The 24083-nt window shown below is 42.6% G+C and overlaps 2 protein-coding genes across 7 annotated transcripts in view; one reads left to right on the top strand and one right to left on the bottom strand.

Annotated features, from left to right (window-relative positions):
• Positions 1-2324: 2324 nt before the first annotated feature.
• LOC131688537 (endoplasmic reticulum resident protein 44) lies at positions 2325-13531 on the bottom strand. Its single transcript, XM_058972857.1, has 7 exons — positions 13063-13531; positions 11242-11317; positions 11072-11163; positions 4008-4401; positions 3672-3938; positions 3415-3613; positions 2325-3348 (listed from the first exon to the last, which is right to left on the bottom strand). The coding sequence occupies exons 1-7, from the start codon at positions 13108-13110 to the stop codon at positions 3195-3197; spliced, it is 1230 nt and encodes a 409-aa protein (XP_058828840.1). The 5' UTR covers positions 13111-13531; the 3' UTR covers positions 2325-3194.
• Positions 13532-20174: 6643 nt separating this feature from the next.
• Positions 20175-24083, top strand: part of LOC131688505 (protein FAM107B) — a 122904-nt gene continuing 118995 nt past the window's right edge. For 3 of the 6 annotated variants that reach the window (XM_058972810.1, XM_058972819.1, XM_058972802.1), the window contains exon 1: positions 20175-20496. The gene's annotated coding sequence lies outside the window, so the exon portion shown is untranslated. The remainder of the gene's footprint in view (positions 20497-24083) is intronic. The other 3 variants (XM_058972837.1, XM_058972827.1, XM_058972846.1) reach the window with 2 other exon arrangements.

Genomic DNA, 24083 nt, shown 5'->3' with positions numbered 1-24083 from the left:
AGTATGGTCCCCTTTGTTAGTACTGCCGCCAACTCGTTCGCTTTTAGGTTGAAGAGGATGTTCTTAAATTTAAGTTCTTTAACGGACTCGTCCTTGTGGAAGATCGCCGTTTTCCACCTTCACTCGTTCATATATCTCCCACGTGATTTAAACTGTGTCCTGTTACGAATGATGTAGCGGATCGCTTGACGGTCACTGTATCTCCTCGCACACTCTTCACAGTTCATCTTTCCTGTCCGTCCAAGGCTACAAAAATTGACATATTCTCAGCGCTCCTTCCGGTAAGTGCTAAGTATAGGTGCGGAGTGCTGGAGCCTTCTTTAACGCCTCTTTGAATCCAGCGTTCATCCCAACAATTCCATAAGTTCCTGGTTCTTGGAATATTTCAGAATTGATGTTTCTTCGGCTCCTCGGCAAAGGCTTATTCGATTTTCACAAACTTAGTTTCTAATGGAAAGCCAAAAACCCTTCAGCAAATATTATGCATATTGAAAATTGAACCATATACAAATCGCCAGAAGTTTGAGTTGAATGCAGATTGTTTCCTTATCGAAATTAATTTCGAATACAAAACCGATTCTGACTCGGTCGATTGTTGCGTTCAATATGGAACCGATTCCGTGGTCAGTCTATCTAGCTTTTTACGTGCCATAATGGCGGTCTAGTGTTCAGTTCGTAATATGTTTAATTGCTCAGTTGAAGATGTCGGGCGTTCATTGAATAAACATCCAACGCATTGGACTAACTTAGGATGACTTAATCTCACTGGGTGGTTGACGTAAACGATTACTGTCAAAAAAGGGCCATTAAACGTATAACGAACTGAACAATTTAGACCGCCATTATGGCACGTAAAAAGCTGGATATTAGGCTTTCCGTTTATTTGACAATTCACAAGTAGGTTCTCCCGTGAACAGGGAAACGACGTCTATCGTTAATCATATTCGTTTGATGCTAGACCGGGTCGACGATATTTTTTTCGGACGTCGAATCCACCTGAGAACGGTCAAAACAAAACAATCAGACGTCACTTGGGGTGGCAAATTAAAAACGAAATCCCCCAATATTATATGAAAGCTATTGTTGTTTTATAAAACGTGACATTTTTTTAAAAATTTTGGTTAGTGGAAAAATTGTTTGCCCCCTGATTTTTTCAGTGAATGTGAAGAGCGAGGGGATTGACTTTCTTTTTAATTTGTCATGGCCTTATTTATTACTTTACGTACACGCTATTTGTTTACTGTTACCGACCAGTCTAAAAAAACAGATAATCAGTAACAGTAAACAACATCCCGGTCAAACCATTCGGAATTTGATTCGGAATCCTGAATGGAGTCATTATGGATTTCAAATCAAATGCAACAACTGATTCTGAGTCGGAATCGGTTATTGCATTTGATTTGGAATCCATAATGACTCCATTTAGAAATCCGAACCGGTTCCGGAATGAGTTTAACTGGGATAGAGCGCAGTATGTCACTCCGGTTGAACTGATGCTGGGAAAGTAACGATATGTAACGCAGCTTGTTTTGTTTAATCATGCAAATAAAAGCAGAGACACACACCCATACGTTACATATGTGTGAAAACCCGATTGTGCGTCACGTCGTTATGAAACTGTCTTTACAATAACGTATAACACGTGTTCCTATATTTTCAGTTTCTTATAGTAACACTATACACCTCAATTTCAAAATTTTAAGTAAAAAGATATGTGGAGGCCAGGAACGCACGCTTGTTGCTAGGCACCGACGCGCTTGTTTACATTGAGAAAAAATGGAATTCGAAGTGAAAATTCAAACGCACAAATGAGAGCACATTTTCCTTCGGTCACCTGCCCAGTGGCAGAAAATTAGAAGCTTTGTTAGTAAACGATTAAAGTTTCGCAGGTGTTTTTTGCAGTGGTGTGTAATGAAAGTGCACTGAAAATGAGAAGAAAAATAAGTGTTTCGAAAAAAAAACAAGTTAAGAGGGGTGACATTTTCGCACAAAATAAGAGCTACAGATGGAATTCCGTCAAAAACTCGGGTTGATTTTATAGGAAAATGTTCTAGCTCTCTCAAGTAGCAGTTTCGTGGTACACCGGTAAGGTTAGTGTATTGAAAAACGTATTTTTATATTTGCTCATGTCAGATACATGGTTAGACAGGGGAGAGGGGTGTGTGCGGCGTGGGAGCTATGTTGTGCCTCGCTTGTATAATGTCCTTAAAATGAAATCGTTATTTACTTACCATAGGTGAAAAATACAGAAACAGCAGCCATAATATATTATGTCATCAAACTGGTTCACGAGTAGCCCCTTGAATTTAAAGCAAAAATAAAAAAACTATTGTTTTTTTCTTTATTTGCCGTAGTTCTATCCGCGTAGTACGAATTAATCAACAAAACAGTCGTTTCTCATCTTACAATTGCATGCCTCTCTGCTCAACTGCTCTGTCTTCTGTGTGTGTATCCGGTTTCCTCTGAGACTGACAATTACCGTACCGTGTCGTATTATTGAAACTGCAGTGAAAGCCATTAATCGACTTCCGCCCGGCCCAAAATATGCACCATAATAACGCGTCAAACTATCACTGGTGTATTTGATCCAACCATAGGGTTTTTTCCTCTAGTATTTGTCACTACATTTTGATTGGCTTGTTCGTAATGATTGGATTGAACGGGAAACGGTCTACTTTTAGTCAAAATCGCAAATGAAAAAAACACATCTCAATCGCACCCTCTTCCATTCATTCACGTTCATTCTATTGATTAAACTGCACACTTTAAGCACTCAAATTGCGCAAATTTAGATCCTTTAAATTGTGTACTAAATTAACCTATTGTACAGATTTGTTTTACTCGGATTCGTTCCACGCTCGTTTTTCCGGCGCGAGGATAGCCAAACAAACCCGCCGCGCTGTGAATTGCGGGGATTATTCAAATCAACATACACTAAGATAGTTAAGTTCCGGAAATAGAAACGACTGGGTAGCTTGAATGGGACAAACAGAAACTGTGTTCTCACTGTGTATGGTAATCTAAACGCTAAAAACTGATACTGGGATCTAAGATCGAATCGGACGAAATGCAGCGCGCCACGGAAGAACCGTTGTCTTTACTGTTGTTCACTGCTTGTTTGTTGGTTTGTTTTTTTTTGGATGGGAATTCAATGGTTAAAGTTTAGTTTGCAAGCAACCGCCCCGCCCTGCTGCTCACAGTTCATCCTTCAGCAGCGTGTACCGTTTGTCCGAGGGTCCCAAATGTTTGAAGGTCGATTCCGGAGGAGTGGTGCCCCTTTTGACGTCCTGATTTGTGGCAATCTCGATGGTGTTGTCATTGGTCAGTTCCGGTCCGTAGTGGAATTCGCTGTTGTATGTTAAGAACAAAAAAAAATCAGCACATTAATCAAATCAGTTGATAGTGGAAGCTTACCGATGCAGCTTTCCGCTGTAGAGATCGTTCAAGAATTGCTTCAATTTGCCCGGAACGAACATATCTTTGAAGCTGGGAAACAGATACATATGCCGGAACGAGTCAATTGCAATCAGTGGTAGGTCCGATTGGCTCTTGCCAAGATGGTGCAGGGGATGGGCGAACCGTTTCCCATCAGCCGTCAAGAAATTGATGTTTTCTGTTGGTGAAAATCGATAGTTAGATTCATTTTTTCGACAATCAATCCATTTACGTACGTTTCTCCGAAAGCAGTTGACCTTCGATGATTGCCTTGTAATCCTTGATCGATTGGGTGTCGTCTGGATTGTGGAATAGAATCAGGAAGGGCAGTCCCTCTTCCGTCAGTTCCTCAGCATTTTCAAAGGTAATTTCGCGCACCAGCGGTACGCACTTTTCCTGCACCCAAATGTTCAACTCGTCAAAATTGTTCAGATTGCCTTTGAAGACTTCATCGTTCGCATCGGTGACGGCGACGTCCGGTCGGAAAACGATGATTGGTTGTCCTGAAACGAAAATTAATAAAATGTTTAAATTCCAAGACTGTAATCGATCGAATCGAACCACACACTAACCCGGTGGATGCATAGCAGCCACGGTATCACCGAACCCGGCATTAAACACACAGTCATCCTTCAAATTAGTCGCCACCCGCCGGAACATATTATACTCGGGCATATCGCGCCGATCAAAGTAGCCCACCACGATCCGTTTTTTGGTGTCCAATATTTCCAGATCCTTAAGATTGTGGAATTCTTTGATTGGATCCTCCAGCTGCTTCTTGATGAACTCGACAAAGGCGTCTACCGTGCGGGCTCCTCGGAATTCCCGCTTCGTAGGCTGCCCATTTCGGATCACCTTGAGCGTCGGATACTTGGAGATGTGGAACCGACTGGCAACTGAGGATTCCTTGTCGCAGTCCACCTTACCCATGACGACCCGGCCGGCCTCGGGGAATGCTTCGCGGACCTGGGTGCGAGATAAAAAAATGTGTTCAAATAATCGCCGAACGTTGATTAAACCTTTTAGCATCAAATAGCTTGAGCGACGACGCTTATCTTTAAAAATCGTGAATTTTTCGGAGTTTGAATTAATGCATTAATATCTTGAAATGAAATTACATACTTTCGGAGATCGGAGTGACATTTCCAATGCTTTTGATTACTGTTACTGATCAGCTGTTAAGAGATTACGAGGTCAAACACTGATGTCAGAGAGGACCAGGGACCAACGGCTTTACTTCCCTCCCGATGAAAGGCGTGACCCCAGAAAAATCTTAACGACTTCGGCTGGGACTAAACCCAGATCAACCGGGGTGAGTGGCGGTTACGCTTACCACTCAACCACCAGCGCCGTCAAAGCACAGATCAGCAACAGTAAAGAACCCACTGGAGGTCCCAAAAATTGTTTTAAAATCGTTCAACACGGGTCCAACGGTGAACGTATGTTGAACGGTTATTTGAACGTCGTCCAACGAACGTCATTTATTTGACGATTTTAACACTAATCGGAAAGAACGCAGCAAATGTCATTACAATAGAGCTGCTACCTGAAAGTAACGCCATATAACAGCTAGTTTTGCGCAATAGAGCTGGGACTCGAAAAGTAACGCTATGTAACACGGCGTATTTTGTCTAATAAAAACAAACGTTTTTAACGAAAAATTTGTTTTTTTTGTGGTGAAAATCAAAGAGTGAACATTTTAGTTAAAAATTCTTTCGTGTGATTCGGAACAGGATGGCGGATATTGAAAAAAAAATCCTTCCTCGGATTGAACCAACGTGCAAGCAACGAATGGAGTATTTGTTGTAGAAAGAAGACTTGTGGGAAGTGGTTATTTGTGCGGCGTCCGAACTGAATCAGGTGATGGATGTGTGGCGGAAGTAAGTATCGAAAGGCTTGGGCCAATAATAAACTGATATGAGGAAGCAACGATGTCCCGTTATAAAAGAAACGGGGCCGAATTATTTCGTGAGGAAAACAAAAAAAAAATTGCACTTCAAAAACCGATTGAGGTTAGGTATTTCGTGAGGCAAACAAACCAAACTCATTTGGTATGACTTTGCATCTGTGGTTGTAAATGAGATGTCAGAAATCTTAATAGAGCGTGTGTTGCAAGATTTTAAAGCTGCGAAACCGGGTGCGTGCGGTGAATGGAAGAACGGTAGGGTGGGATTACGTTGAAGGACGTACTGTACGTCCCGGATCTCGATGAAAGGCTTTTCTATTTATTTTTCGTCGGCATCTGTCTGCATCCATCAGAGAGCATAGTCGGTGATTAAATTACAGCGTAACCATCGCGATAGTAGGATAGCTACTGGTTTCTAGATCAAGTTACGAACCGAATTGTCGGGATGCTACGTTTCTTGAGGGCGGTGATCGGAACAGTAGAAGCCTGTTGTAGTCTGTGAGGAATTCAAGTCAACGATTCGGCATTGATTACGTGGACGTGCTTGCTCTGGTTACTCGCCTAGCAGTGATTCGCACGATTCTGATTTTCGTGTATGTTAACGGAATTATGAAGGAGGAAGTGGATAACCTTTTCAGCATCCGATCCGAGTGTGTGTAACCACCCCTGATAGTTGAATAGAGGATGGCACGGTGACCCCACGAACTATCAGCAATTAGCTGTGCACTGATGGAACATACACGTCGCCTTCGCCCTTAAAATCACTTCGTAAAGCCTCCTCTCCTTCAGGGTGAAAGACCGTCGAACTTCAGCAAACAACACAGCCTTGGAAAGCAAGCCATCCAAAAGGTCAAAACGGCCAGTTGAACCAACTTCCTGGATGGTATAAACCGGAGCTCTTTCATGCTGAAATAATGGAGACGAACCAACGCTCATAGCGGAAAACGACAGAAGGTATTCGCCCTGGCAACGATTAAGCAGTCACCGAGCCGAGAGAGATCGCCAACCGAATCAAGCTTCGTCCGATGCAAAGCCCAACTCGAAGGCTCATCCACCACGTCCACATTCACTACATACTTTGGGGCGAACTATAAGAGACCTCTCAGTGAAGAGAAATTATCTGCCGCAGGACCGGGGAAAGCAAAAACTTTTTAGACTGCCTGAAAGTCGCACACATTATTCCAATCATAAAGAAGCATCAATGCTCCGTTCACCGTGCGACTTTCGCCGCTTGTCTTCTATCGCTATATTCTATATATTCTCCACCCAAAACACTGAAAGGAGTGGTTAATCGACACTCTCACGTCAAGGATCTTGGTCATCTTGGATTTGGTATTAACATTCAAACCTCATACTTCATACATTGATGATCTTTGAATACCACGAATCTTTAAGGATGTATATACTACTTTAAATCGCCTTATTGTGCATTAGGCTGCTCAAAGCTAGAAAATTGCTCTGCTGTTTGGAATTCGTACTACCAGAACGAGGTTGGCAGAATCGAGGCTGTCATTGAGGTTCATATGCTTTACTCGTCGACATCTCCCATGGTGCCGAGCTACGAAACCCGTTACCAGTTAATATCTCTATGCATTCAGCATCCGGAAGACTTCGTCTCGAACTTACGGTTTGCCAGTGATTCTGCTCTAAAATATATGCCTGGATCTTAAAGCCCGCATTCGAGCTCTCGTAATCACCTTTCTGGAAAACCAACTATGATCGTCACAGCGCCTGTTACTGTACTTCAGGAAGTTTTCCATAGTTTCCACAGCATTTGACTTTCGTATTTGGCGAGAAATACGATGTTACAGTTAAGTTAAATATTTGTTGGCTCAATGTTAATTAAACGGTGATCAGCGCGTACGCGCGGGCAAATCGTCAATGACAATGTCATCTGACACGTTAATTTCAGAAGGCGGAAGCAAGAAGGAAAAAGAAAACAAAAACGGAGGCCGTATTACCGTTCTTGATAAAAAGCTGTGGAGATCAAGAGGTGGACGATTTGAAAATCAATACGGCCATGTTGTGCGGAGATAATATCGCGAAGATTTGTTAGTCTAGGCCGTTTCATGGAATTTTCGGGAGTGATTCGATACGAAAAAAGGGAAACGGTCTCTTTTTCGAACGACCAAATCCGGAGTTTGCGGAGTGGAATTTAAAAACGCGACCGGAGCCACTGCTCAGAAACTTCGTTGCCTCCGGCTAGCAATGCACGACTAGCGATTGGCGGTCCAAGTCATCTGGTGAAAGTAGGAAACCCCGGCAAGAGGTGGAAGGTTTCCTCGGTACGGAACGTGGCCGCTCCCGGTATCAGTGGATACAAATGCATCATCGGTAGTTGCGTGAATGGTTGAGAATCTGAACTAGCGCGCAGAAGGCAGTAAAACCGCATCAACTGGTCACACTTGGTGTGTATGTGCACGTCGTCAGTCAGTGGTTGACCAGCAAGGTTGGAGCCGCTTCGAATGCCACAAGGTGGACTGTTGGATGGCTCAGGCGACCAGGACGATTGATAACGGCAGCAGAAGTCAGCTCAAAGTATTCGGAAATCAGGTGAGCGTGCACACACTACCATTTCCATCCCGTTTCGAGCCTTAAATGCATGTGTCTCGTGATCATATTCACTCTCTGATTTTGGGAAGTAAGGCCCACATATTGTTACTCTTTTTACAACGATTACAACTAGGTTTTAGTCTATCCTTAAGTAATTCATTCGAGCCAAGAGATCTGTTGGTATATACACAACAAGTAAAAAAATCGTCGGATGGTCACCTAACTAGGAGAAGGAAAAGTGTGAACTCGTCTGCTCGCCTTTCGGAAGTTTCTCAGTACCGGAGGGTCCTCTGGCGAAATTATGAAAACGCAAACGTGGAGCATGTACACGCAGTCAGTGTCATCCTAGACGTAGACAAGGCTTAAAAACAACACGGTGCGGTGTGACGCTTCACCGGTCGGGCATCCTGGGGAACCTCAATTTCAAAAATTTTCTAAAAACTGGCGGTTCTAGGTTTACATCGGAGAAGAGCACTATGGAAAATTCCGGGAGTCCAACGGAGTTCCCAAGGCTCAGTGCTTACCGTCATTCTATTCCTGGTTAGGTTGAGCTCCCTTTTCGCCTCTCTTCCTAAAGTAGTTTATACATTCGTTTACGCAGATAACATCGTCCTCGTCACCATGGAGAAAACCACCCCAGGCTCATATGACTATTCCTCCATGCAGCTGTCGGTTGATCGGTGGTCTCAATTTCGCTGCTTCAGTGCTTCACCCTGCCAACTCCAGACCAGCACCGCGATCCCCTTCCAGAAAGCACTGGAACTTCTCGGTATCGACAGACGAATGACCCTTACTCTGCGCCTCAGGCGATTGAAAAGCACTGTGAAAATCGAAAACGGCTTCTTCGCACTATCTGCTCTCGTCACCCAAGGGACAATCGGTGATCTGAGATCTAACCGAGCTCTGATACACTTCAGGATTTCATTCGTCCTGATTATTCACTTTAAAATGCGCCGTGTCGTCGGGCCTACGCCTGGAACAACTCAAGTACCACTCGAGGAGCCATCCGACAAATCGCTGCAACTTGCGCTAAAACAACTAGGCAGCTTGGTTGAAGACAGGAACCAAAAGCTCGCCGATTCAGCCGTGTTAGACGAATCTATGGGAAACGTAATCAATTAACTGGCGTTGTTTGTAGCCTGGAATACCCCTGGTGATGGTTTTGTCCCGTCTAAGCTAGAGAGGTAGGTGTTCGTGCACGACCCGGGGAAGATCCAAGTCCTGTGGAGACATGTCTGATCTTCTAAGTACAGTTCCAAGTCGAGTGCCGGTAGCTGTTGATCCAAGTCAAATGTTTCGCATTTCCGTAATCTCATTTAACGAACAGAAAATGTAGCAGGAATTCAGTGTAACACCGAGAACCATCGCTTACCGACGCAAGAGAATCACCGCGTGACGCCCAATTAGATTGGATGTCTCGTATGGCCGTGTTGCGAATTGATGCTTTTTGGAACCCTTGCTACTGAAGGCATTCCTCAACAATTCGCAATTTCGTTTGCTTCTTTTAAGTCTTTCTGTCAGCATTTCTAAGCTTCTGTAGAAGCATGTTGCGCTTTATTCTGGCAAGCGACGATATGAGCGGAGCAGATGGATGAATCCCTCTGTCCCTATATCTATCGTTTCGTGCTGCCAGTTTCGTAGCAAGGGTACGCCACAGTATCCCCCCACTTATACAAGGAATCTAACACGCCAGTGGCGAGTCCCGATTGCAAACGTAAGTGTGTTGGATTCTGACGATAAAATTCGTTGCTTTTTCCATTGATTATCCATAAATTTATCGTTGCGCTCGAGTACGTCGAAGTGACCTTCATAAGGTCGCTGTAGCGAACGATTGACCTTATCCACTCTGACGTAAAGACTTTTACAGATCCGTAGATCTTTGGGGATGAAGACACGATGCTTCGAATGGTGGTCGTTTTTAATTGGCCTGAGTTGCTGCATCGTTCGTCGTAGTATATTTAGATACTCCGATTGGCAGACCGTCGGGTCTAGGAATTCTCCTGGTTTGCGTAATGGCTGCCCATAGATCATCTCGGCGACAGATCGTAAACCCAGCAAAATCAATGGTAATTTAGTGCACCAATGCTTGGAGTCTATGCACACGATTGCAGCCTTGAGGGTACGATGGAACCTTTCGACGAGTCCATTTGCCTGGGGATGATAAACAGTGGTACGAATGCGTAGTGTCCCAAACGATCTTGTGAGCTCCATGAACAATTGAGATTCAAACTGCCTGCCTTGATCCGTGCTGATGGTTTCAGGGACACCAAATCTGGCTACCCATGTATTACAACAGGCCTTCGCAATTGTTTCAGCAAGCATGTCGGGAAGCGGAACTGCCTCGGGCCACCGACTGTAGCGGTTTACCGTTGTTAGTAGATATCGGTTTCCTTTGCAGATTGGCATAGGGCCAACTAGATCTATATGCACGTGCTTAAAACGACTTTTAGGCAGTTCAAATTCCTTGAAGGCTTATGTAGTGTGCCGATGGGTCTTCGACAGTTGACAGTTTGTACAAACTTTCACGAAATGTATCACGTCTCGATTCATTGCTGACCATACATACCTTTCTGCAAGTAGTTTTCTCGTTGCTTGTATGCGCTTTTTCTCTGGACGTGCCTTCAATCGACGGATTTCGGCAGTCAATGCAGCAATCTGATCAGTAAGGTATTGTTTTCGTTTTCGGGTACTTTTGCTGCGGCGGCGTGTGGAACGAGATCCATCATCTTGTCACCCATTTCTGCTAGTTTTGAGAGCCTGCCATCGCTAATGCTGAGAATCTCTGCAAAAAGAGCATTTTTAGCAGTGCTTCGTCGACGTTGAACTCGTTTTAGGCTATCGTTGCATGGTAAACCGTATGTGCAGCTGGTTAAATTGATAGTTTTTCGATACTTGTTCAACTCAATGTGTATGCCCCTGAGAGGACGCTTCACCAATGACATTTCCAGTGTTTACGAAAAATTTGAATTATTCAATTATAAGTTTCCGATCAACGAGGTTTCTGCTTTCTCCGTACTCTTAATGATTAGATTAGTTATTTTTCACAAAGCCAACAATTGTCCTGTAAAAGTCCGATCAAATAAACAATCTGGTGAACCCCCATATCTTGTGTCTCGAAAATAACGAAGTTTTGGACCTAGAACACAGATTCAAACGTGGCAACTTTACTCCACTCACCTTATCAGCCGCTTCATCGAATATCGGCTGCAAAATGTTGCTGAACCTACACCATTCCGCGTAGAAATTAATAAATACTAGTTCATTAGAAGCTGAAACAGAAAAAAAGGAAACAAGAAAATGTTATCGATTTTCGATTGACGGACAATATCAGCGAACAACTTTCTTACCTAAAGTCATATCTAGATTCTCATTGGTGAGTTGAACCGCACCGCTGTCGGTAGGATTGTAGAATAGGTATACCACCTAAAAGCAAACAAAAAAAAAACAAAACATATGAGACGATAAAATAGATCAGAGCATTTGTATTTGCTACCCGGGATATCACTTGGGACTAACTAGCTGCATTACGCGTTGACATGCGTCGTGTGACCGTTTGGATTTAGTGTCTAACTAGTGCTAACTTGGCCCCAAGTTGGCGTTAGGTACTGACGAGATGAGTTCGAAACACAAAAAATTAATTTAATGCAATAGAAATTAATATTCGAATTTTGTTCGAAACGTGATTTACAAAGCATCTGAGCGCATGTAGCGTCCGTTGCTAGACAAGGTACGACCATCTGCAGACATCATTAATGCAAATGACGATTACGTTACGTAGCATCGTCGTTTCACAATCCTTTTCGATTGATTTACTAGTGTTTCTGCAAAGATTGAATAATTTCATATTATCAATCTGACACTATTTACAAACGATGTTGACTACACAATCTCGTTTATCTCGTCCTAACCCATCTGGACTTATTTATAATTAAGATGAACCAGAAACATAACACCCCCGCTCCCTGTACAACGCACAAACAACACGGCATCGGTAGCGACGCATTCGTGGCAACAAACCATCCACCACTTGTACTGATTTGACAAGTGGTACACATTAACGAAGTGACCTGTGTCTGACTGATAATATCATGGTGACACGTTTTCTTTACTTCCTCCTCCGTTCAAACCTGGTTCAAATGGAGGGCAAGCAGCGCGAACAAGAATATCCACTCGTTTGCTTTGCCACCCACCACTGATCGTTACCGCCGCGGCGCCGCCCGCCGGCGTTGCAGCGTCATAGTGTATTTATGGCGTTTTACAATCAATGCTGCCAGTCGTGTAATTGAATCATGAAATGAATAATAAAAATCGTCTTTCATTGTACACATCAATAAAGCACAACTTTCTAAATGTAACATTATCTGTATTCAACCTTTGAAACCTCAGAACGGGTTTTAACTGATTTTATTTGAAAATGTTAACACGTCGTTGTTTGACACTATCGGCCCACACTACTTTTACAGTAAACGGTAAGTTACGACAGGTTGCCTAGAACAAAGTTCTAGTGCTTCCTTAACATGACATAAGGTATACAAATGTAACTAACAGAGTATCGTAAGCTAATAAGTTAAATTAAAATTACAAAAAATAGCCCAGCATCTGGTTTAACTCGCCTAGCCGCCTCTTTGTTTGCTGGTGTCTACTTGACCGTGGTTTTAGCCACATGGGTTAGTACTTTTGACAGTTAACCCAGCAAGAGCATAGGACTCGATGAATAATAAACGAATCCATTAAGCTTTTAATTTTCTCATTTTACGCATAAATGAAAACAAAAGTTCGATTACTTTAAGGCCAGCTACATCGAAAAATATCAAACCCAATTTTATTATTCATTAATTTTTGCTCGGGTATTACTCTTACCAGCCGTAAAACTTTCATCCAACTATTCGCGACAAAAAAATGGGAAATCTCCACCATCTGGCATCCCTGGCCCATGAAAAATGTCAAACGCTGATTCGTCGGAGCCACTGTTGTGTTGTTAGCTGGAGATTGGTTGAAAATAAGAAATCCCCCGGTGGAACAAATTACTCCACTTCAATGTGCAGCTATGTAAATAGAGCCTACTTCCCATTCAATAGTCCAAACAACCTTGTCTTTGTATGTTGGACCTATGTAAGCTATTACTGTAGAAAAAAAACCTCAATACCCGACCGGGATCCAATACTCACCATCAGATAGCTGAATATCACTAATTTTGCACTGCTCATCGAACTCATTCTCGGGGAAGGTTGTCACGAACGGGGAGACTTAACTATTTGCTTCCTACTATACCAGAGACGGCAATCGGGAAGTTTTTGTTCGCGTAGAATACTGTTTGGTTTCCTGTGTTCGATCCGTCCGTTCTGCCGTTGCTAGTGAAGTAATTTTTTTTTGTGATCTTAAACGCTAGTAGACTGACCGACCGACCGACTACTATAGTACGCAGCGATACTCACATACGAGCTGAGCCTGACTGACCCGACTAAATTGCCGACGTAGGGCAAAAACGATGACGACACGCGCACGCAGACAGCCAGCGATGAAGGTATTGTACAGGGGAAAATTTTGATAAAATCGGGAAAATCACTTAATTGCACGCAGCACCGCCGCCGATGTTGCACTCGCTTGTTGGAAAATCCGAAAATGACGTTGACGTTGTAGTGACAGTTCTTCACATTTTCCGTGTCATCGACGTGAAATGCGCAGGGAAAGGGTGTATGGATGCTAAATGACAGGGATGCCAGAAAACGCAAAATGACAAATTTAAAGAAGGTGGGAGTAAAGGCGTTGAACATTGTTTTTTCATTAAAAAATTATTCTGAACAGTAGCTTAAGAACACAAGCTTTGCTGACATCTTTTCAGCTCCAAAGACGGGATCGATTCCTTATGGTGCCCACACTTTCAGCATCTAATACTATTCCCTTGTTAATGGAAGATTCTGACCAGATAATATTCTGGTTGCAGTTGAAAATCTACAAATTGAACGTGCGCGTTTCGCTTTATTCTCTGTTTTCAGAGTGGGCAACTAATGCCCATATTTTGCACATGTTAGAGAATCAACTTACGCATCGTCTACACCAGTTGCGCTTTAGTTCTGCATGCTGAAAATAGGAGAAAAATCAAAAGGCACAAGTTTACGATTTCAATTTTCAATGGCAACCAGAATATATCGAAAAGAGTGGCGAAGGCGATCGCATATAGAAGGTATTGAGGGTCGGTGAGCCCCTTTAGTAGGTATTAGGGCTGTAGCGAAACTGCTGGGAATTTATAAGGACATCATCACTGTTCCTCGATAGTGGAATAATTAACGCACCCAACAAGAGACAGGGAGAACGCAATCATGATTTAGTTGGGACATATCTTTTTTCAACAATAAAAAGGAGAATTTTCGCCGTATTACTCCTAATAAACATCGTATGATTTAAGAGCCTAACGACGAGTTCAGGGTATCATCCAAACAATATATCGAATAGTTGCCCAATATAGGTTAAAGTTCGTGAACATTTTTTTAGGGACGGTCATTCTTTCTATATTTTCCCGTTGGACGTTTTCTTTAAAATCTAGAAAAACTGAAAAAACGGCTTCCGTTAAAACAAATGTGTAACATCAAATGCCAAAAATCGTCTCACTCCCCTCGTACATCTATTTCCACCATTCCATTTCACTCTAGGGACAAAGATCAAAGCTTATGACTTTGCGGCAAAGCGCATCCAGAAATGCTAGATGAAATGGACACTGAGGAAAGGGTAAATTTGTTACCGGTGATATATGGAGCGATTTCTGAATATTTCCAGTGACGGTTCAAACCATCTTGTGAATAAGATATGCGAAAATTGGTAAATCAGCAAGTTAGAATAGTCGGAGGGAGGTGGTTCCCATCAAACAGGAGAAAGATAGCAAGATTCAATCGGTTCCGTTTTGATTGAGATGTGTTACTTGCAGGTTCACACAGTCGATGCTAAACCTCTAGTTACCCCAATTACACCGATATTCGTTAGGTACGGCCCACAACTCAGTACAGTCGTGATTCGCTGGTTGTGCCACAGCCTTGTCCAACTAACGATTTTGATTCGCTAGTTGGACCGACTGACAAATGTCAAAAACTCTCCAAATGAGATATTGGCTGTGTAAATGCATCTATTCACATCTCTAAATATTGTCAGATTGATTGTCAAAGTTAATTTGACATGGGATTTTGGCGTTCAATGGGAAGTCTGCCTCTCTTGCCAAGAAATGACAACATTCTTTGCCAAGAAGGGAGTGTATCAGTACTCGGGAGTGCTCGCTTATATATTTGTTTCAATCGAAACTAAATAAAGATATGTTTTCGATTCTAGAAATACTTTAAACTATCGTCCGCTCTCGACGTGAATAGATTTTTCGATCATAGCGTTGACTCCTGTGAAAAAAAGGCTCTATGAACTAATGAAAATATCAAAAAAAATCGGAACTCGCTCGTCCTATTCTTCCATTATTGTTCTTGCGCTTCCGCTCCCGTCACACGATTGTTATCAATGAGTTCTTCGCAATGGACAATATGCGCTTATGTAGGCCAGAGAATGCATTGGAAACTAGCTGCAACAAGCCGTAAGCATCAAGTGCGTCCAAATATTTCGATTCTTGGAGACTTTACTACTGATTTACATCATCTCGCTATCGTTGTGGTCACGCAATTTACTCTCCAGATGCTGTAGTAGAATAGCGATTCTTGAGGCTCCCGCGGCTCTCACTGCACTTCATTACTGCTGCATTATGGCCTCTCGATGTAATTCCCGCTGCTACTCCATCAGAAGACTAACAGTCATGTTCTTGGCGGGCGTTTTTCGTATCCCTGTCAGACACTAGACGCCTACATTTGTATAAGTGTCAATTTAGTGAACGCTAATAGATGGACTTGAACGAAAATACTGACTTCACGTCAGTATTTTCGTTCAAGTCCATCTATTAGCGGTCACTAAATTGACACACGTTCTTGAAATGAGTAAAAATTTGCGCCCAACAAGCTGCAAACTGCGATAATTATCAACAAATAGTTTGTGTTGATATTTGTACATCGTATTTGACGAGAAATAAAAATTATTACAGGCAGAAAGGTGGGAGTAAACATTTTTAGGGCGTAGTCAGTTAAACCTAACCAGAGTTCTGTCTAGCATCCGAAAGAGTAAGGTGAAAGTGCCTCTGAATTTCTCATAGTATCTGTAGAATTCTCAATATTATTCACAGCCTAGCCACTCAGCTTCGCATACATGTTGTCAGTAGCCAAAAGACCAATTAAGCTATTAAATTATTTTTGGTATCATGCTGATGACGACATTAATTATGTTTTTTTTCTATTGTTGGGTTTTTTCTCATAGATACATTGCCGTTGCTTTTTCCTTGACTACATTTCATCGTCGGGAATAAAAGTGCCCGTGGTTTTGACAACAACACAATCTGACACTGACCTGAAGCATTCCAGGTGTCTGAGTAATTTATTGCTTGCGGCACTTGTAACCCTTGGTTCCAGTTTTTTGGTCTTGATAACTTTGCTACAAGATGCGTTTTACCCCTTTTATCCCATGTATGCCAAACAAGTATAAGGGACTCACCCACACCTAGAGGGACTACCCGTAGCCAGTCAGGTACTCACTACGGTTGGTCTTTATTCACAGCGGTATGAGTTGGGAAAAAATAACACTCCCGATTTCGAGGTTGGTAGCCAGTTAATAAATAGGTCAACAGGAAAGAGGGGTGCCAGCCAAACGGGAGAAATGTCATAATTCGGGACGATTCGGCTTCGTTTCGGCCTCCTTCTCACAACATTCGCATATTAGCTCGGCGTATCGCTTTTTTCTTTCTTTTCTGTTCTGGACAACGCAAGGGAGTAGAAGTGCGCGTCGGTAGTTAAATATTTCGGTTCAAATTAAAGTAAAATTGTGCAATGTAAAGTGGTTACGATTCTGTAGGAGATAGTTTGAAAGGAGTGCGGAAGAAGAAAAGATAGTGCGCTAGTGGTAAAGATTAGTAAGCGTTGAATGATTAAAAACGGAATATGTGGTAAAAAAATTATAGCTAGTACGGATTAGTGAAAACCAAACAGATAAAGGTCCAGCGGACCTTTTTTTTGTTGGTTCTGGAACCATTTCTAGACACCACCTCTTTCTCAGGTCAGCTACACGTGACCCGACGGTCAAGAGGATAATAAAAGCACTTCCCGATCACTTCACTCCAGCTTGCTTCATCCGAAAGGTCCCGAACAGAAAATTACAGGAATGCTACTGCGTCCGAATTAACCGAGAAGGCGCAGCGAAGGCGAACATTGAGCATACCAGTGGAGAAGCCGATTAACGCACTATATCGTGGTGTCTTCAGTCCGCAGGGGATTAGCCGAGAAGGCACAGCGAAGGCGAGCAGCGAAACTACCAGCGGACGCATCTACTAGCACACCATATCGTGGTGGCCTCATCCCGCAGGCGACGTGCCGAGCCGGCGCAGAGAAGGCGAACAGTAAGCAGTGGTAGCAGTAATCACCAGTCGGCGGATTTCCATGATGCCAGTTTACACCAGTCTTCGACACAGTGGGCCGAGGAATCGGTAGACGTAGCCTTCAACGGAACCTGGTTAAACATGATACCGCAAGTATAGCCTGTGACGTCAGTGTTAAATGGCCCTGTAGTCGTAATAAATTGTAAAAGCATGAAAGTGTAGTAGGTCTCTTACAAATAGTAGCCATTTTTATCGTACTTGTTACACGTGTCTCTTGTTCGCTAATTCCGGACTCGAAAGGAGTCTTAAGGCCTCGCCCTGGTTGTCGTTCAGAAAACATCGAAAAGCGCAGCTTTTGAGCATCCCTAGTTGTGAGATTTGGTTGGCAGTTCTCTTTAGGATTGATTTCTATTAACGGGGTAAGCGTGTGTGAGCTCCCGCTTGATGAGTAATTACTCTCCAGGTGCGTACCTACTGGTGAAAAGGTTTACAAGCCCTTATTGATCTTTCCCAAATTTAGATTCTATACCCTGTGCAGTCAGGGGCTACACACTAAAAACTGGATTCTAACCGCACTACGCACTTACCATTCTTCTTTTAAATTCTTCACATAGACTCGTTAGTTCGACTGGTCTGTCTATGAAAGTACTATCTCTATCACTAGAAATATATGTGTTTTGACAGCTCGCAGTTTGAAGATCACTCGGTGCAGAGTCCAGGTTGGTGATAAGTGCGCAATATTGCCAGCTATACTTTGCTTCCAGTTTTTACATTTACAACTAGTTTCCCGATAGCTGTCACAACGCTGCGCACCAATAGGCAGTAGTTGATCCTTGTGACAACTCAGTTGGACTCGTACTCTGCTACAACTCAGTTGGATTCGTACTCTGCGGAATCAGTATACATAATTTGATAGCGGTGTTCCGAACAAAGGGGAACCTGTGACAGGTCGAGGAAACGTAAACGCATTTGGCAGTCCATTCACGAGATACCTTTGGCTGCTGCTAATCTTTTGCTGGATCGTGATCTGTCTGATGCTGGTGACAATCGATCTGATGAAGTAAGGTGAGCGTACTTGGCGAAAGAAAGCTATTCTAGTAAATTCCTAGCGTTGAACATTTTTTTGATAATAGAATCTCTTTCATTAGGTAGTTGTACATAAAATAAGGTGAAACAGAGCCTAAAATCCGAACAAACGAGATTTAACATTGGAGTAACCGAATAATATAGTAATTTTCGTCGAACTGTAATTTCAGAACTGCACTTCATAACTGTTAATGTTAGACTTCGGAATTAGAATCGGTCCTATTGAGGTTCTGGTCTACACGGGGGTAGCTTCCGAGATGTGCATTGAAAATCAGTAATTCCACTAAGTATTCCGTTGAAAGGGAACAAAAAAGTATTTAAAGAAAAATTGCACATTCTCCAAGAAAAAACATTTTTAGTTGAACCTCTACTGGTTGCGCCATTATCAGTCGTAATAAAAAGACACGATTGCTATATCAATAAGCTTAACCCTCTACTACAACAATCAATAGTCACGAGCTTCATCGACGAAGGTGAAACCAGAAAACTGCGGGAATACAACGATTCCCCTGCATTTTCGATTGTTTTTTTTGTGTTTGTTGGCGGAATGCTAGGGTGAAAATTAGAGGAGAGCGAATTTAGTTTCTATTTAGCTCATACACGAGTATTTCACCGTTTTCCAACACTTTTTAGTACACTGATATACAGGAAAAAACAAAGATATTAATCCTAATTTTTATGAAAATAGGTCCAAAATAAAGTAATTATCCCATCTGCAATGTAAAATCTCTGTAAATGACTGTGAACCTTGAAAAATCTTTGCAAGACTTCACAGAATCGGCGCAAAACCTTTTTTTTATAGTTACGCTGTAAGCTTGTATACAAAAATGCTTTGAAGCAAATTTGATTTATTTGAGAAAGACAATTCTTTGATATATATTTGTCTATAATATATTTTGATATAGACAAATGCTTTCAAACATTGAAAAGGCGTATTTTTCAGTGAAAATCATGTATAACTTTTGAAACAGACAAGATAAAAACTTCCCTCTTTCAGCAAAAGTTCCCCTTAACTATGCTCTTGAAGCGCTCAGAACACTTTTAAAAGAAAAATCACATTAAAAATTTGTACGAGAAAAACTGGTTTTTGAGACACCCTAAGTTATTTTGGAAATCACTCTAAAATGAAAATGGCTTGAGATACAAAGTTGTCATCTTCAACAAAGTAGGAAAATAAATTCTAGAAAATGGCAGAATAAAGTTTCGTTCCATCTCAACTGGAATTTGAAATCATTTTTGTAACTTTGATGTTTACAGGACCACCCCAAAACTGCTTCGGCCAAAAGAAGCAGTTTGTTGTCACGCACAATAAAGGTTTCTAAGACATCAAAATTCTTAATCCAAAGATGAAAGCATGAACAATTGTTTGCTGCAAATTTCGCTTCCTGGCCCACAGTGTCAATCACACAACAATTAGAGATTTACACTACTTAGTCGTTTGTTAGTGGGCCAGAGTGTGTGACCCAAACAACGACTTTCATGCGTTTTCCTGATTGAAAGTTGAACCAGAACAAAATAAGATGCTATACCCTATGTAAGGACTTTTGCATGCGATTGCAAAACGCCGGATTGAAATCTTTCAACGCTTGAAATAATTCCATTCTTCATTCCTCTCTCTATTTGAAATTTGTTCTCTCACAACAGGTCGCCGAGTCGTGTGTGGGAGAGAGAGAGCACCGAGTTTTTATTTACCCACAACAATTTTCCGACCCGACCGAACTTCTCCGTTTCAGTTATATTTTGAAGTGCGCGTCGAATGGTTGCTTTGTTCGTGTACAGTAGTAGCATTTGAAGTGTTCTGGCTCTCTGTACTTTGCCGAAATTTTCCAACAACACAGAACAACAGAATCGATTACCCCGCGATCAGAATCGCAGCTATAGAGTGTATGTGGATTATCGGAAAACAAAAAAATAATAGAATAATAATTGCAAATCCGCCGCGAGCGCGTTCGTGTGTGTGTGTACGTGAACTTTGTTGTTTTTTCGGTGTACAATAGTGTATCGGCGCGGCTACCGATTGTGTGATTATATTCTCCCATCACCGAGTAACTTGCCGAGTGTTGTTTTGTGTGTAAGAATTAAAGTTTTTGTTGTTCTGTTGCCTTCCTCTCCGACCCCTAGCGGGTTTTAACAAACAACAACGGCTGTTCGATATTAGTTTGTTCGTGTTTTCTGTTTCTCTCCTCTTCGCTTTCGGAATGCTGGATGGCTGATGAAAATGAGGTTGCTGGTGGTGGCTGCTGCACTCTGGACCGAAAATCGACCGTCCTCGCCGTCCTGTTTCAACATCATCGCAGTGGGCGACGACGGGTTTGTGTTTTGAAATGGAAGGACTCTTGCAACTGTATATAATAGCCTTGGAAAACATAGTAGTGCGCATTGGTCTATTCGTCCCACGCGACGCTGCACTATACGTCATGGCAAGGCTCTCTAGCGTTCAAGGACACGGAATCGCTCAAGGATTTGAGATGAAAATATTTAACTGGAAGATTGAGGAGAATGTTTTCAGACGGTAGCATCGTTACGCGAGCAGTTTAGGTCTACTGTCCTTAGACAGATTTAGCAGTCGGTTGAAGGATCATCCCTCCTGAACGGAGATTTTAGATTTAGCACACCAAAAGCCTCAAGTAGGTGTAGTGCGTCATACTGAAATAACTGAATCAGTAGCAATTTTTTATTGAAATATTTGTTTCAATGTAGAGTAATAATTGCTCTAATTCCTGGCGTGAAACAGCCACTTTGGATCGCGTACTGGAACTCTCACGTCTGCTTTTTTGCGTGGGCTCGGGCAAGCTAAATCTTCCATCCCGGAGGCTTTGAATACAGCTCGGAAAGCGTTCGCCACGAATTTGAGCCTCTAATTTCGTTGTGGCTGATGATGCTGCTGTTGCTACTACCACGGCTCGCTAATGAGGAAAATTACCCTCTTCGCAGAAATTGGACGTAAAATCTCGCGGGCTCTTTCGGCGGTAGCAGTTTTCGAACTGGGTGAGTTCAACGCTTCGACGCCGCCACTCTACCGTTGTGACGGGGTGGTATCTGATTCGGACCAGGGGACGATCGGTTGGATAGGTGGACAAATGGGGGCAGAGCTGGACGGGGGTTAGAAATTATCAATTATTTGTTACACTTACAATTGATCGCACACGTGCTGTGCGTTATCCATTGAGGTGTGTGGTGTAATTTTGAATTGGGGGATTTTGGAGCCGTCATGATGTTAACCTCAGCGCAAAGAAAAAATATGCAGATTTTAGAGATCTTTAATTTGGAAAAATTCTCTTATTTTCGTGTGCGTGTTCTTACGAGCACACGTATTGTTTTCAAACATCTAATTTTTAAACAAATAAAAATAAACATATTTACAAACTGACAAGTAGTTCACAAAATTTTGAACCAGTTAACATGTTTGATCGCCCTTTTCTTAACAGGGAAATATACTAGATTTACCCAGATACATGCTTTTATGAAGCTTTGTCCATGACTTGGAGAGTACAAGTGTCAGATGCACCGCGAATCCAAGATTTCAAGAGCCAAATACCCTACCGTTCACAGATCCATTGTTCGAAATGCCTGAAAAGTTTTAAGTCCTGGAGTCCAAATGCTCTGGATTCTGAGTTCTGTAGTTCGCAAGTATAAAATTTCCAGTGACCAATATTTCATAAACTCAACAGTCCACAAGCCTTCGAAGGTCCAATAGTTTAAAAGCACAAGAATTAGAGTCAGCATTCCGAGAGAAAGCGCATCTATGAGCTCGGAATAGTTCGAGCTTGTGCGACCATCCCTTGCTGCTACACCGTTATCGATCTGGGCTAGCTGAAGTAGCATAGCCCAACAAACAACGAAAGCTGAACAAGCCGCTATTGCGAGGAAACAAGCTGAACAAGAACTGGACAAGCTATTATCCAACATAATTGTTTGTTGGGAGGGAATCATCATTCAATGTGCAACTCCTGGTAATCTTAATGTGTTTATTGATCAATAACGGCGCCGGCCAGGCCCAACGTAGATCGCGGAAGCGAAGGGAAGGAATGTTAGTCCGATACTTGCTTTTGCTAGAGGCCGTATATAAACTACTGTGCACTCCACAAGTATCACGGGAGGAGAACAGTTATTATTAAGTATAGCGGTTCGATTCTTCTTCATGGTCTAGTTATTTTCCGTCGGCCTATTCCCGCTACGAAGCCAAAAACTGACACCAGAGAGGTCACTCCACTATCTGGACTAGATATATACCTATCAACTCATGGACCGGGGACCAACGGCTTTACTTCCCTTACGAAGGAAGACGTGACCACAGTTTTTTCATCCCAGAAAAATTTCAACGGCCTCGGCTGGGATTGAACCCAGGCCAACTGGGATGAGTAGAGGTCACCGGCGCCGTCACTATGATCCCGGAATACTTAGAATCCTAAATTTCTAAGGACTAAAGATTCAAGAAAAAATATTTAACAATCATACGTTGACTAGGTTGGTCGTAAATTCCGTTTTCTTCCAGGTGGTTATAGGCCCAGGAATACACCAAATAGCCTAAAAATTTTCTCAAATTTAATTGCGGTGGAGAAAATTCAAGTCCAGAAGCCAAATGGTGTCAACGATAGTACCTGGAAATTCAGCACGGAACGTGTGTGACGAAGGAGATGCCAACCGAGCGTGCGGCATCAGAACAAGGTCCAGGAAATGCAACCGAAATTAGGGAATCTGGCGACCAGCGGGCACGAACCACAATCGGGCTTTTGATGGAAGTTAATCAGCACGGAGTCATCGAGCACACGAAAACAGCTCGAGAAGCGTGGGACGAGCTAGAGGACCATTTTGAGAAGCCAACCTTAACATTCAAAGTGTCCCACCTACGAAACGTGATAGCGAAGAGGTACAGTGAAGGCGAGGACATGGAGAGACACCTACACGACATTGAGGAAGTCTTCGAGCGTCTCTCTATGGCAGGGCTTAAACTGGACGAGAAACTGCAGGTAGCACTGGTATTAAACGGCTTACCGAAATTGTTCAACACAGTCATCACCGCACTGGAAAGCAGGGCCGACGACGAGCTTACACTGGGAAATCCGGAATCAGTTCGGAAAGTTGGCTGTAGTAAGAAAATAATTGTTTGTCATTACTACCAGAAGCCAGGTCACAAAAACGGGAGCGCCGGAAAATGGCGAACGAACGAGTATGTGAAAATAGGAATGAACAAAAAAAAGCCGGAAAACCGTATACGATTCGTGAAAATTCGAATAGCAAATGCGTTTTCATAGCAACGGCTGCGAAAAAAGTGGCAAACTGGATTCTTGATTCTGAACAAGAATTTCTTTCTGCGGAATTGGATGAAGACTTCATCAAAAATGTTACCCTCGTTGATGGAAAAATGCCAACCGCAATGGAGAAAGGAACCTGCCGCGTAGGCTGTTGCGATTTGGAAAGTAAAAAAACGCACTATTACACTTTCAGATGCGCTCTACCTACCGGATCTCGAGACAAAGTTGATCTCGGTGCGAAAGCTATTGTCGAAAAAAGGAATGGTCATCTTTGATTCGGCGGACTGCAGAATCATGCAGGGCCAACAGGTTGCAGCAGTTGCAGTCGTTTCCGGAGGATTATATGTGATGAAGAACGCTCATAATACTTTGAATGTCGCAGACCACAGCACACAGAAAACTG

The sequence above is a fragment of the Topomyia yanbarensis genome, chromosome 1 (genome assembly GCF_030247195.1).
Source record: "Topomyia yanbarensis strain Yona2022 chromosome 1, ASM3024719v1, whole genome shotgun sequence".
In the NCBI taxonomy this organism is placed as follows: domain Eukaryota; kingdom Metazoa; phylum Arthropoda; class Insecta; order Diptera; family Culicidae; genus Topomyia; species Topomyia yanbarensis.
The sequence above is the reverse complement of the archived record's forward strand: the minus strand, read 5'-3'. Positions and strand labels throughout refer to the sequence as shown.